Source organism: Heterodontus francisci, chromosome 13, assembly GCF_036365525.1.
Source record: "Heterodontus francisci isolate sHetFra1 chromosome 13, sHetFra1.hap1, whole genome shotgun sequence".
NCBI lineage: Eukaryota > Metazoa > Chordata > Chondrichthyes > Heterodontiformes > Heterodontidae > Heterodontus > Heterodontus francisci.
The window spans coordinates 114,676,966-114,691,928 of NC_090383.1; the positions used below are offsets into that span (position 1 = coordinate 114,676,966).

Sequence of the window (14,963 nt, forward strand, 5' to 3'; positions counted from 1 at the left end):
AGGTGTGTCCAGGAAGGTTTCCTGACTCAATATGTAGATAGGCCGACTAGAGGAGAGACTATGTTGGACTTGGTGCTTGGCAACGAACCAGGCCAGGTGGCAGATCTCTCAGTGGGAGAGCATTTCGGTGATAGTGATCACAACTCCCTGACCTTTACTATAGTCATGGAGAGGGACAAGAGCAGACGGGATGGGAAAATATTTAATTGGGGGAGGGGGAATTACAATGCTATTAGGCAGGAACTGGGGAGCATAAATTGGGAACAGATGTTCTCAGGGAAATGCACGACAGAAATGTGGAGGTTGTTTAGGGAGCACTTGCTGCGACTGCTGGATAGGTTTGTCCCGATGAGGCAGGGAAGGGATGGTAGGGTGAAGGAACCTTGGATGACAAGAGATGTGGAACAGCTAGTCAAGAGGAAGAAGGAAGCTTACTTAAGGTTGAGGAAGCAAGGATCAGACGGGGCTCTAGAGGGTTACAAGGTAGCCAGGAAGGAACTGAAGAATGGACTTAGGAGAGCTAGAAGGGGACATGAAAAAGTCTTGGCAGGTAGGATTAAGGAAAATCCCAAGGTGTTCTACACTTATGTGAGGAACAAGAGGATGGCCAGAGTGAGGGTAGGGCCATCAGGGATAGTGGAGGGAACTTGTGCCTGGAGCCGGAGGAGGTAGGGGAGGTCCTAAATGAATACTTTGCTTCAGTATTCACTAGTGAGAGGGACCTGGTCGTTTGTGAGGACAGCGTGGAACAGGCTGATATGCTCAAACAGGTTGAGGTTAAGAGGGAGTATGTGCTGGAAATTTTGAATGATATGAGGACAGATAAGTCCCCGGGACCAGACGGGATATACCCAAGGATATTACGGGAAGTGAGGGAAGAGATTGCTGCGCCTTTGCTGATGATCTTTGCGTCTTCACTGTCCACTGGAGTAGTACCGGATGATTGGAGGGTGGCAAATGTTCCCTTGTTCAAGAAAGGGAATAGGGATAACCCTGGGAATTATAGACCAGTCAGTCTTATGTCGGTAGTGGGCAAATTATTGGAGAGGATTCTGAGAGACAGGATTTATGATTATTTGGAAAAGCATGGTTTGATGAGAGACAGTCAGCATGGCTTTGTGAGGGGCAGGTCATGCCTCACAAGCCTTATTGAATTCTTAGAAGATGTGACAAAACACATTAATGAAGGAAGAGCAGTGGATGTGGTGTATATGGATTTTAGCAAGGCGTTTGATAAGGTTCCCCATGTAGGCTCATTCAGAAAGTAAGGAGGCATGAGATTCAGGGAAAGTTGGCTGTCTGGATACAAAATTGGCTGGCCCATAGAAGTCAGAGGGTGGTAGTAGATGGAAAGTATTCAGCATGGAGCTCGGTGACCAGTGGTGTTCCACAAGGATCTGTTCTGGGACCTCTGCTCTTTGTGATTTTTATAAATGACTGGGATGAGGAAGTGGAAGGCTGGGTTAGCAAGTTTGCCGATGACACGAAGGTTGCTGGAGTTGTGAATAGCGTGGAAGGCTGTTGTAGGTTGCAACGGGACATTGACAGGATGCAGAGCTGGGCTGAGAAGTGGCAGATGGAGTTCAACCTGGAAAAGTGTGAAGTGATTTATTTTGGAAGGTTGAATTTGAATCTGGAATACAGGCTTAAAGACAGGATTATTGGTAGTGTGGAGGAACAGAGGGATCTTGGGGTCCATGTCCATAGATCGCTCAAAGTTGCCACCCAAGTTGATAGGGTTGTCAAGAAGGCGTATGGTGTGTTGGCTTTCATTAACAGGGGGATTGAGTTTAACAGCCGCGAGGTTATGCTGCAGCTCTATAAGGCCCTGGTTAGACCACACTTGGAATATTGTGTTCAGTTCTGGTCGCCTCATTATAGGAAGGATGTGGAAGCTTTAGAGAGGGTGCAGAGGAGATTTACCAGGATGCTGCCTGGACTGGAGGGCATGTCCTACGAAGCAAGATTGAGGGAGCTAGGGCTTTTCTCATTGGAGCGAAGAAGGATGAGAGGTGACTTGATAGAGGGGTACAAGATGATGAGAGGCATAGATAGAGTGGATATTCAGAGAATTTTTCCCAGGGTGGGAAGGGCTATCACCAGGGGGCATAATTTTAAGGTGATTGGAGGAAGGTTTTGGGGAGATGTCAGAGGTAGCTTCTTTACACAGAGAGTGGTGGGTGCGTGGAATGCGCTGCCAGTGGTGGTAGTAGAAGCAGATACATTAGGGGCATTTAAGCGACTCTTGGATAGGTACATGGATGATAGTAGAATGAAGGGTAGGTAGTTAGTTTGATCTTAGAGTAGGTTAAATGTTCGGCACAACATCGTGGGCCGAAGGGCCTGTACTGTGCTGTACTGTTCTATGTTCTATGTGCAGGAAGTGTCTTCAGCTGCAGCTACTCGAAATCAACATTTCGGATCTGGAACAGCGGCTGGGGACACTGTGGAGCATCCACGAGGCTGAGATCATCGTGGATAGCACGTACATGGAGGTGGTCACACTGCAGGTAAAGACTGCTCCAGTAGAAAGGGAACGTGTGACCGCCAGGCAGAGTAGAAGAACTAAGCAGGTAGTGCAAGGGTCCCCTGGGTCCGTCTCCCTCTCTAACGGATTTTCTGCTTTGCACCTGTTGGAGATGGCTCTTGCTGCATTTCCCTGAGAAGCTGTCTGTGGCACCACGTGGAGCTCAGCTGCACAGGAGGGGAGGAGAAAGACTGGGAGAGCTATAGTGATGGGGGATTCTATTGTAAGGGGTACAGATAGGCGTTTCTGTGGCTGCAAATGTGACTCTAGGATGGTATGTTGCCTCCCTGGTGCCTGGGTCAAGGATGACAGGGAGTGGCTGCCGGACATTCTGAAGGGAGAGGGTGCAGTCAGAGATTGTGGTTAACATTGGTACCAACGACATAGGTAGAAAGAGGGATGAGGTCCTGCAACAAGGATTAGATTAAAAAGCAGGACCTCAAAGGTTGTAATCTCTGGATTACTCCCAGTGCCATGTGCTAATGAGTATAGGAATAGGAGGATAGAGCAGATGAATGCATGGCTGAAGAGATGGTGGAGGAGGGAGGGCTTTAGTTTCCTGGCTCACTGGGTCTATTTCTAGCGAAGATGGGACTTGTACAAGTCGGACGGGTTGCACCTGAACCATAATGGGACCAACATCCTTGCAGGGAGGTTTGCAAGTGCTATTGGGGGGCGTGGGATGGTGGTTAAACTAATTTGGCAGGTGGATGGGATACAGAGTGGAGGTACAGTAGGGGGTGATGCATAGCCAAATATAGAAGAGAAACTAAGTCAGTCTGGAAGGTAGAGCAAATATAAATCTGTTAAGACACAAGCGAATAATGCAAAGCTGGATTGCATCTATTTTAACGCAAGGAGTCTTACAAGTAAGGCAGATGAATTGAGGGTGATTAACACATGGGAATATGATATTGCTATCTCAGAGACAGGGTTGAGGGAAGAGCAGGACTGGCCGCTCAATATTCCAAGGTATAGAATCTTCAGGCGTGATGGGGGTGGGGTGTAAAAGAGGTGGGTGGCATTGCACTATTGATCAAGGAGTCAATTACTGCGGTTAGGAGGGATTATATCTATAGCTCTTGTGTCTAAAGGGATCAAAGGGTATGGGGAGAAAGCGGGAACAGGTTACTGAGTTGGATGATCAGCCATGATGATGAATGGCGGAGCAGGCTCGAAGGGCCGAATGGCCTTCTCCTGCTCCTATTTTCTATGTTTCTATGCTTAAGTTTCCTCAAATTAGACCATATGGGTAGAACTTAAAAACAAAAAGGGGGCAATCACTTTGCTGGGAGTGTACTACAGGCCTCCAGGGAGAGATAGAGGAGCAGATATGTAGGCAAATCTCAGAGGTGTAAAAATAATAGGGTAGTAATAGGGGATTTCAACTTCCCCTGGGAACTCCCTATTTCCTTTTTGAATGACTCCCACTGGTCTGATGCAGACTTCTCTACAATTAACTGGGATAGTCTTCGTGCAAAAGGCTTAAAGGGGGTGGAATTCTTAAAATGCATTCAGGAGAGCTTTTTGAGCCAGCACTTAGAAAGTCCTACAATAGAAGGGGCAGTACTGGACCTAATCTTAGGGAATGAAGCCGGACAAGTGGTAGAAGTGTCAGTGGGGGAGCATTTTGGGGATAGTGACCATAACTCTAAGATTTAAGGTAGTTATGGAAAAGGACAAAGATGGGCCGGAAATAAAGGTACTAATTGGGGGAAGGCCAATTTCAATGTGATAAAACAGGGTCTGGCCAAAGTGGACTGGGAGCAGCTACTTGTAGAGAAATCTGCATCAGACCAGTGGGAGTCATTCAAAAAGGAAATAGTGTGTGTTCAGGGCCAACATGTTCCTGTAAAGGTGAAGGGTAGGACCAATATGTCCAGGGAACCCTGGATGTCAAGGGATATAGAGGATTGGATAAGGGGGGAAAAAAGGAGGCTTATGGCAGATTCAGAGGGCTGAAAACAGAGGAGGCCCTAGAGGAGTATAAAAGGTGTAAGGGGGTACTTAAAGTAATTAGGAGAGCGAAGAGGGGACTTGAAAAAACACTGGCGGGCAAGATAAAGGAAAATCCCAAGCCGTTTTATAAGTATATTGAGGGCAAGAGGATAACCAGGGAAAGAGTAGGGCCCATTAGGGACCAAAGTGGCAATCTGCGTGTGGAGCCGGAGGACGTAGTTCAGGTTTTAAATGATTGCTTTTCATCTGTGTTCACTATGGAGAAGGGCAATGTCGGTGTAGAGATCAGGGAGGGGGATTGTGATATACTTCAACAAATTAGCATTGAAAGGGTGGAGGTTTTATCAGGCTTAAAAGTGGATAAATCCCCAGGGACCCAGATGAGATGTATCCCAGGCTGCTATGTGAGGCAAGGGAGGAGATTGCAGGGGCTCTAACACAAATTTTTCTATCCTCTCTGGCCACAGGAGAGGTGCCAGAGGACTGGAGGACAGCGAATGTGGTACCATTATTCAAGAAAGGTAGTAGGGATAAACCGGGTAATTACAGGCCTGTGAGTCTAACATCAGTGGTAGGGAAACTATCGGAAAACATTGAGGGAAAAGATTAGTCTCCACTTGGAGAAGCAGGGATTAATCAGGGATAGTCAGCATGGCTTTGTCTGGGGGAGATCATGTCTAACAAGTTTGATTGAATTTTTTGAGGAGTTGACTAGGTGTGTAGATGGGAATAAAGCAGTTGATGTTATTGACATGGATTTCAGTAAGGCTTTTGATAAGGTCCCGCATGGAAGATTGGTCAAGAAGCTAAGAGCTGCGGAATCCAGGGCAATTTGGCAAATTGGATCCAAAATTGGCTTAGTGGCAGGAGGGTGACGGTGGAGGGTTGTTTTTGCGATTGGAAGCCTGTGACCAGTGGTGTACTGCAGGGATTGGTGCTGGGACCCTTGCTGTTTGTAGTGTACATTAATGATTTAGATGTGAATATAGGAGGTATGATCAGTAAGTTCACAGATGGCATGAAAATTGGTGGTGTTGTAAATAGTGAGGAGGAAAGCCTTAAATTACAGGACGATATAGATGGGCTGGTAAGATGGGCAGAGCAGTGGCAAATGGAATTTAATCCTGAGAAGTGTGAAGTGATGCATTTTGGGAGGACAAACAATGCAAGGGAATATACAATGGATGGTAGGTCCCTAGGAAGTACAGAGGGTCAGAGCGACCTTGGTGTACTTGTCCATAGATCACTGAAGGCAGCAGCACAGGTAGATAAGGTGGTTTGGAAGGCATATGGGATACTTGCCTTTATTCGCCGAGCATAGGCATAGAATACAAGAGCAGGGAGGTTATGATGAAGCTGTATAAAACGCTAGGAAGGCCACAGCTGGAGTACTGTGTACATTTCTGGTCGCCACACTATAGGAAGGATATGATTGCACTGGAGAGGGTGCAGAGGAGATTCACCAGGATGTTGCCTGGGCTGGAGCATTTCAGCTCTGAAGAAGGCTTGGGTTGTTTTCCTTAGAGCAGAGAAGGCTGAGGAGGGACCTGATTGAGGTATACAAAATTATGAGGGGCATTGACAGGTTAGATAGGAAGAAACCTTTTTCCCTTTCTGCTGTATGACTATGACTAATTCGATATTAGGGGAGTGAAATCCTCTGAGTTAACAAGATGATGTACGTTGACGTTAGGAGCTCATATTCAAACCTACAAGCCAATAATATAAGATGGTCGCTAATAAATCCAGCAAGAAATTCAGCAGGAACTTCTTTACACAGAAAATGGCTAGAATGTGGAACCTGTTGTCACGAGGTGTAGTGAGCTGAATAGCATGGATGTGTTTAAGGGAAAGCTGGATACACATGAGAGAGAGAGAGAAAGGAATAGAAGGATTTGTTAGGGTTAGATGACATAGGCTGGGAGGAGGCTCATGTGGATCATTAAACACCAGGATAGATCATTTGGGCCTAATAGTCTGTGCCTGTGCTGTATATTCTATGTCAGGGTGGATATTAGATTTTATAGAATGTTGAGCATTTGGATAATTTAGCTTCCTCCTGACTGCTGTTTTTAACTTTCTTGAAACTAGGACATAAATAGGAGCAGGAGTAGGGCATACAGCCCCTCGAGCTTACTCTGCCTTCAATAAGGTCACGGCCAATCTTTTACCTCCACTCCACCTTCCTACCTTATCTCCATATCCTTTGATTCCCTAAGTGTCCTAAATTCTATCACTATCAGTCTTGAATATACTGAACAGTTGAGCATTCCACAGCCCTCTGGGTCGAGAATTCCAAAGATGCACGATCTTCTGAGTGAAGAAATTTCTCCTCAGCCCAATCAATGCTCAACCCCTTATCCTGAGACTATGACCTTGAGATCTAGGCTCTCCAACCAGGAGAAACAGCCACTCCGCATCAATTCTGTCAAGCCTTCAAAGAATTTTAATGATATCACCTCATTCAAATGAGCATTAGCATGCAGGCAAAATGAAACAAACATGAGCATACAGTGGCTAAAGAGGCAATTCGAATTTTGAACTCTGCATGGGATCCTTAACTGTCGGCTTTAGTTTTGTGTGCACTGGCTTCATACACTAGCCTGTTACTTTTCTGTATTTGTAGCTCCTGGATCAGTGTTTGGCACCTGACACATCAGGAGATGGTACTGGATGCGACAACATGACTTGTATTATCATCACTTTTAAACCACGGCCCGTGAAAATCCAGGCTGACTGCAGCAAGCGAAAACGTCCCAACTCGACAGATGACGAGAAAGAAAATGGGAAGAAGGCAAAAAATGAATAACATGGCGCACCCCAGGAAGTGGGGGGTTGGGAATCTGCTGGGACCCAACGTCATTGTATAATTAAAGAACTTGAAATCTTTTTTTAAAAAAGGCAAGAGATTGCTGGAAATTGTATAAAAATAAATCTGGAGTATTGTACAATGTAGCCTTAGTTTGCCACTGTAGGTTACTGTGTGTCTGAAGCACACACCCTTTAGCAGCAGTCAGTCCAGGAACCCTACATTGTAGCACACCAGCTGTTGGAGACAAAAAAAAAATAATGTGGCTGTTTATTGAGTTTTTCATTGTGGGGGTCTTTTGGCGTCTGGAAATCTCCATTCCTTTTTTTCATGGGGTTTTTGATACAGGAATTGCTTTGATTCACTCCACAAAGAATCACAATGCTTCAGAAACGAAACTGGATGATACTTAAACATTACAGGAATCAGAAATGAGGACTCCTTTTTTTAAAAAAAGAATTTTTTAATAAAAGGAGTTGATTGGGGGGAGGGGGTTGAATATGCATCCACACTGAGTTTGTTTCAAAAGTGAGCTGTTTAACTGAATGCCATTTGTCTATGCTTGAAGATGGAAATGCTGTCACAATGTGATCATAGTCGCTGTTTTATGCTAGCGATCCTTTTGTGTTGGGATGAGGTGGGAAAATATTTGGGGGCTTTGAAATTTTTTTCAATGTTTCAATTTTTAAAAACAAAAATCAGGAGAACATTAAAATTTTGGAGGTATATGAATTTGTAAACATAAAGGCAATGTTGGACTTCAAAGGGATTTCAGCTTTCTTTTCACTTCCTTTGTAAACTACATTCACTCAAAATTAATGGCGTCATCATAGATATCAAAAAGATATGAAGTCGTAAAGCTGCACTGCCCCATGAGCGCTACATCGGAGAGGAAATTTCAACCACTTTTATATATTAAAAGAAATCAATTTTTAATTTTTTTAAAAGCCTGTTTTTTTGTTGCGCTTGCTGTATCGTATAAACAAAGAATACCTTTGAGAATTGTGGTAAAGTTTTGCATTCAGTTTCTAGATTGTGTACTCACTAATTATCATATGTAAATAATGGCTACCTTGTTAATATAGGTTTATTCCCCCTGCCCCCCCCCCCCCCCCCCCCCCCGCACTGGGTTTTGTACTGGGATGCATTTTAAAGTCTAATTTGCAAGTGAACTAATATTTCACTCTTTTAAAAAAGGCCATGTGAAAACTCAGATAGGGAATCATTTGTGTCTCAACTAAAAGGCCATGGATTCGCATCCTTGCCTCATCTTGTTCAAGTTGGCTGCCTAACCAAGGAGGAAAGGCTAAGGCATGGACTGACATAGCTATTTGCCATCACTACCAGTTTGACCATTTTTTGTGGAGCAGTTCTGCCAGTAGCAATCAGCAGGCCCGACCTAGTTGAACACTGACATGCCCTTTTGTTTAAAAAGGAAATCTAATATCACCATAAATTAATTGTAATATTGCAGCAAACTATTGACAACATTTTTCATGCAAATATCCTTTCATCCAAGTAAAGCTTTGTGATTGATAAATTGGTTATGGTATAATGATTTTGGTGCTTTATAAATTATCTCTACACAGACTCAGTTCTGTCCAGTTAGATGCAGGGTCCAGAGTGTGCCCCTACTGTGCTCAGTGCTCCCTCAGTACTGCAGTGGAGAGTCAGCATTCTGTTAAAAGCTTGTGGGTTCAGGCCAATTTGTCAAAGTCCGATCTATCTTTGGGTAAAAGATCCCACAGCGATATTTGGAAAAAGAACAGAAGAGTTTTCTGGGGGGGCCTGGTCAACATTTAAACCTTAACTAACATTTATTTTAAGTATCTGGACATTATCTCATTACAGTTTTTTTATTAATTCATAGGATGTGGGTGTCACTGACTAGGCCAGCATTTATTGCCTATCCCTTATTGTCCTTGAGAAGGTGGTGGTGAGCTGCCGCCTTGAATCGCAGCCGTCCATGTGGCATAGGTATACCCACAGTGCTGTTAGAAATACTGGATTTTGACCCAGCGACAGTGAAGGAATGGCGATAAAGTTCCAAGTCAGGATAGTGTCTGGCTTGGAGGGGAACCTGCAGGTGATGTTCCCATGCATCTGCTGCCCTTGTCCTAGATGGTAGAGGTTGCCAGTTTGGAAAGTGCTGTCTGAGGAGCCTTGGTGCTTTGTAGGATCTTACTGTGCATAGATTGACATATTTGTCTACATTGCAACAGTGACTGCACTGGGAGCTACTTCATTGAAGGTTGTGTAAGGTGATCGATAAATGCAAGTTTTTTCTAATTAACACTGGTCTGATATGAAGCCATAGCTCAGTTATTTCAGTCTAAATCAGTAAGAATGCATTTACAATTCTGAACCAGCATTTGCCATCATAAAGTGCTAGGTATTTTTTTAAGAGGTGTGGGATTTTCTGGAATTTTTGGAATGTAAGATGTTTAAATAGAGTAATCCTGGTTTTCAGTCACCAATATTCTAATCCCTTCTTTGACATCTGTTATCAGCCAGTACTGCCTGGATTCTGGGGGAAAAGTTATGACACTGATCCTGCTGTTGCAATATGGTTGTTATATGTTTCCCTTCCCCTGTTGCTGCTGTCTTCCCACCCACCCACCAACCACACCCTGTTTAATTCAAATAATGAGCCACTACTGAACTTGTCATTTGATTGGTTAGTACATATCAGTTGATGTTTCACATCTGTACCAATCAAAAGCTGGCAGTTTTTTTTAATACACCCCTACTTGACCTCAAGGCACTATGTCATATTGCAGTGCCATTCCTGCTGCCTTAACTGTGATAACTAATTCTGCACAAATGGAAGGTTCTTATCCATATACTCCAGTTGGAATCTGGAATACGCTTCCTGAAGGGGTGGTAGAGGCAGGAACCTTCACAACATTTTAGTATATAGATGAGCACTTGAAACACCATACAAGGCTACAGGCCATGTGCTGGAAAATGGGATTAGAATAGATAGGTGCTTGATGGCCGGCACGGACATGGGCTGAAGGGTCTGTTTCTGTGCTGTATAACCATGATTCCTTATTCAGTTCCTTTTCCAACTAATTAATGCTTTTTAAAGCTGAAGGTAGCAGCTATTCCTTATTGCATCTATAGGGTGAATGTATGCTGAATGGGGAACTTCAGTTTCTATCACTGAGTATGACGTAGCTGCCAGCCGGGGCTTGTGGCAGTGGTGAAAGAATCAACACAAGGAAATAAGCTATAATAAAAACAGTAAGTGCTGGAAATACACAGCAGACCTGGCAGTATCTGTGGTGAGAGAAACGGTTAATATTGCAGGTCTGTGTCTATTGCAGCAAAGATTAGAAATGTAATAGGTTTTGAGTGAATGAAAGGGGGGTGGGAAGAACAAAATGGAAGGTCTGTGATAGGGCGGAGGGCAGGAAAGAATAAATCGCAAAAATGTCCTGGGCAAAAGGCAAAGGGAGTGATAATAGCTGTAGTAAAAGGCAAAGCATTTGTAGAGAGTTAATAGAATAATGAACAGCTCTGTCAAAACATTCAAAACAAGTTTGAGACTGGTACGTGGTTAAAAAAATAAAGCCAATCAAAATGGTGGTTCTGGTCTGAAGTTGTTGAGCTCGATGTTGAGTCCAGAAGACTGCAGAGTGCGTAATCGAAAAATAAGGGACAGAAATGTGGGTAGTGAATTAAAATGGCAAGCAACCAGAAGCTCGGGGTCCTGCTTGTGAACTGAGTGGAGGTGTTCTGTTAGGTGGTCCCCAATCTGCATTTGGTCTCCCCAATGTAGAGGAGATTGCAGTGTGAGCAGCAAATACTGACTTGAAAGAAGTACAAGTACATCACTGCTTCACCTGGAAGGAGTGTCGGGTTCCGAAGAAGGGTCACTGACCCGAAACGTTAACTCTGCTTCTCTTTCCACAGATGCTGCCAGACCTGCTGAGTGGTTCCAGCATTTCTTGTTTTTATTTCAGATTTTCAGCATCTGCAGTATTTTGCTTTTATTATATAGGTGTCTGGGGCTTTGGATGGTGAGAAGAGTGGAGGTAACAGGGCAGGTGTTACACCTCCAATGGCACGGGAAAGTGCTGTGGGAAGGTCTGAGTTATCTGGGATGATGGAGGAGAAAGGAAATAAGCTACTTGACTCTATCCTCTGAACTTTACAGAGACATCACAGAATGACAGCTCCCCAAACCCGCAACCTCTACTACCTAGAAAGACGAGCAGCAAACCAGGTACACCATCAACCCTTCAAGTCACATGCCATCTTGACTTGGATGCATATCTCTTGCTGGGTCAAAATCCACAATCCTGCTATTTAACAGCATTATTAGGGCACCTTCACCACAAGAACTGCAGAGGTTCAAGGTGGTCCATCACCTCAAGGGTAACTGGGGATGGGTAGTTAATGCTGCTTTTGACAGTGATATCTGCATCCCAATAATGCATGAAAGAAAACATTTTAAACTGCATAAATGTAGTGGTGTTGCGATCTCATTGTTGGATGCCGGGATCTAAAATTCCATTAGTGTCTGACTAAGCTCTCGTCTCTCCAAATGAACTGAAAACAACAATGACCCTCCTGATATTCACATCCCTAGTTAAATATGCTTTTGGCAAGAAAACTAGGTAACAAATTTATCATTTTACCATAAATTCTTCCTCAGTAATTCAACTTCAGTATGGAAGTTAAAAGTTTAAGACTAGGATAGAAATCTCCAGATACTGACCTATTTAATGGTTTGATACCACGGAAGACATGTTGAGGTCAGGTAGTTTCCACTAACTTTCATATTTTCCCCTGTTGTCACCAGCAGTCTATAGTGTCATCTGCACATGTAAAATGTTTCTCCAGTCTAATGGGAGGATTCACATTTTGGCAAAATAAGACTTTCTTTAAAAGCTCAAAGGAAGCAAGTTAACCTCCTCCATTCCTCCAAGCATCTCCAAGTTAATTGTAGTTTAAGTTGAGCCACACTCTGACTATCATCAGAAGTCTGGATAGAATGTGCTGCCATTCTTTGGAACATAGGAACAGGAGTAGGCTATTGAACCCCTCAAAACATTTCCACCATTCAATTAGATCATCATTGATCTGCATTGTTAACTCCATCAACCCACATTTGTTCCTTAACCCTTAATACCCTTGTGTAACAAAAATCCATCAATCTCAGTTTGAAATTTTCAATTGAACCCTAGCCTTAACATCATTTTGTGGAAAAGAGTTCTAGATTTCTACTACCTTTATGTGAGGAAGTGCCTCATGATGCTTCTGGTATCTCAACAAACTCTTCCGGTTCTAGTCATGGGCTCTTGAATTGCCCTGCTATTTTCTACATGACAGCAATAGCTAAAAGTGTCACTCTCTTTAAGTGATGGCATGTCAGTAGGTTTGAGGGGGAACCACATGGAGTCAGCACTGTTCAATCAAGCTTTATCCTGTGGTGAATCACTAGGTGATGCTTGTACCAATGAACTTGTTGATTCTGGTGTGTGAACCCTCTCTAGTGCCATTCATAGAATCAAAGAAATTTATGGAACAAAAGGAGGCCATTCAGCCAAATCATGTCTGTGCTGGCCGGAAAGAGCTATTCAACTTAATTCCACTTGGTCCATAGTCTTGCAGGTTATGGCATCTTGAGTGCATATCCAAATGTTTTTTTTAAATGCAATGAGAATTTCTGCCTCTGCCAACCCTTCAGGCAGAGAGTTCCAGACCCCCATCCATCCTTTAGATAAAAAATAATTCTCTTCAACTCCCTTTTAATCCTTTTACCAATTGTTTTAAATCTATGCCCAATGTTATTAACCTCTCTGCTAAGGGAAATAGGTCTCAACATTGGGAAAATTAATCTGCTAAAGACCCCTTCTCCTTGATCATGTTTAAATGAGAAGTTGAGTTAATTTTCTCATTATTGTGGCACCAGACTGTGTGTGGTGAGACCTAAACATACATTGAAAACTCCATCTCTATCAAAACTTGTGATGCTTGGAACTTAATTTTCTGTCCACTTCCAATCATTTCATCATCTCTATCCTTTTGCTTGCACTGCCATAAAGAAGAACTGACTTGCATAATGTGTTTGAGGCATTGTATACAGTAGCCAAGACAATATACTTTCATGGTTCCAAACTCCGTAAAAGGCTGCTGATCCAACGAATGTTCCATCCTACTTTCATTTGGATGATGGCCTTTTTAGAGTTGGAGGCTTAACTTTGTTTGAAGCTGAAGAAGATTATACCTGATAAATGATTGATCTTCCAGCTGTGGGCTTTTGTCTAGTAACTGCAGGTGTAAATTTACTGCATCTCCAAACTTGTTCCTGTGGAATTATCCATATCTGCAAACTAGGGAAATGAAGAGAAACATCTACTGTGTATTTTTACAGAAATTTATAGTACAAACTGATAGTGTAATGAGAGTCTCATTGAACATAATTCAGTCAGGATTTGAATTGGTTAAAACAAAAGATTTTAACATCTTGAAATTTGGAATCCCGTGAAGAAAACCATTGAGAAAGGACTTCATGCTGCCTCAAACCTTGGACCTCTCTAAGAATGCCAGAGAACTCATTCTGACCTTGGAGGGATTATCACAAAGGACAAGCAAATTAATGAATGGAATTGGGCACTTGAACAATGAGGAAAGACAAAGGACTAAGGAAGAAACTTTTTCCCTTAGCGGAGGGGTCAATGACCAGGGGGCATAGATTTAAGGTAAGGAGCAGGAGGTTTAGAGGGGAGTTGAGGGAAAAGAAATTTCACCCAGAGGGTTGGAATCTGGAACACATTGCCTGAAGAAGTGGTAGAGGCAGGAACCCTCACAACATCTAATAAGTATTTAGATGAGCACTTGAAACACCATAGCATACAAGGCTATGGGCCAAGTGCAGGAAAATGGGATTAGATTGGATGGGTGTTTGATGGTTGGCGCAGACGCGTTGGGCTGAAGGGCCTATTTCTGTGCTGCATAACTCTATGACTCTAAACAAAATACTGAAGCACTGGATATTCTGCCTGGATCATGATTGATGTAACCAGATCAACCAACTGAAATTGCTGATCGAGCTGTTGTGTTACGACCAAAGTGGGACGAGTGCACAGTTTGTTCCAGTCCCACTTCTCCACAGGTCACAACATATATTTAAATTTTCCCACTTACCAAAACAGTCTATCATATACTCTATTTTCCCCCAGAATAAAGTGCACCAACCAGCTTTCTTTAATAAACAGGAAAATTATTGGTTTATTATAAACCAAGTTTTAATCAATTATGAAGTAAAACATACACACAAATTGAAATATTAAAGTCCCTTATTTATCCTAGCCCTCACACACACATATCTATACACAGGTTAACCTGTTTACAGTTGTTACAAAGAGACAGAAGGAATAATAATAAAAAATAAGCACTTAGGCTGAAAAGAAGGTATGGATGCCCTTTATCTTGGATTGGCATCCCAAATGTGTGTTGATGGCTGTCAATGAGATTTTCCGAGAACAGTACTTTCCAGGTGATGTTGATGATCAGTTTGGGTAGGCTTTCCAAGAGATGCAGCTCCAGAGGTTCCAAATAGTTCTTACAGAAAGAAGGCAGCAACAAGGTTTCAGTGCCCACACATTCGATGCAAGGTTCCCTCAAATACAAGAGGAAATAGGAATCTGCCACTTT

At 43.1% G+C, this 14,963-nt stretch overlaps 1 protein-coding gene across 1 annotated transcript in view; it reads left to right on the top strand.

The window, feature by feature from the left end:
* ppm1g (protein phosphatase, Mg2+/Mn2+ dependent, 1G) overlaps positions 1 to 8,231 on the top strand; it is a 51,885-nt gene extending 43,654 nt beyond the window's left edge. Inside the window, exon 10 of the mRNA XM_068045500.1 lies at positions 7,113 to 8,231. Coding sequence (XP_067901601.1) covers positions 7,113 to 7,295 — 183 coding nt within the window. The 3' untranslated portion in view covers positions 7,296 to 8,231. The remainder of the gene's footprint in view (positions 1 to 7,112) is intronic.
* The last annotated feature ends 6,732 nt before the right edge of the window (positions 8,232 to 14,963 follow it).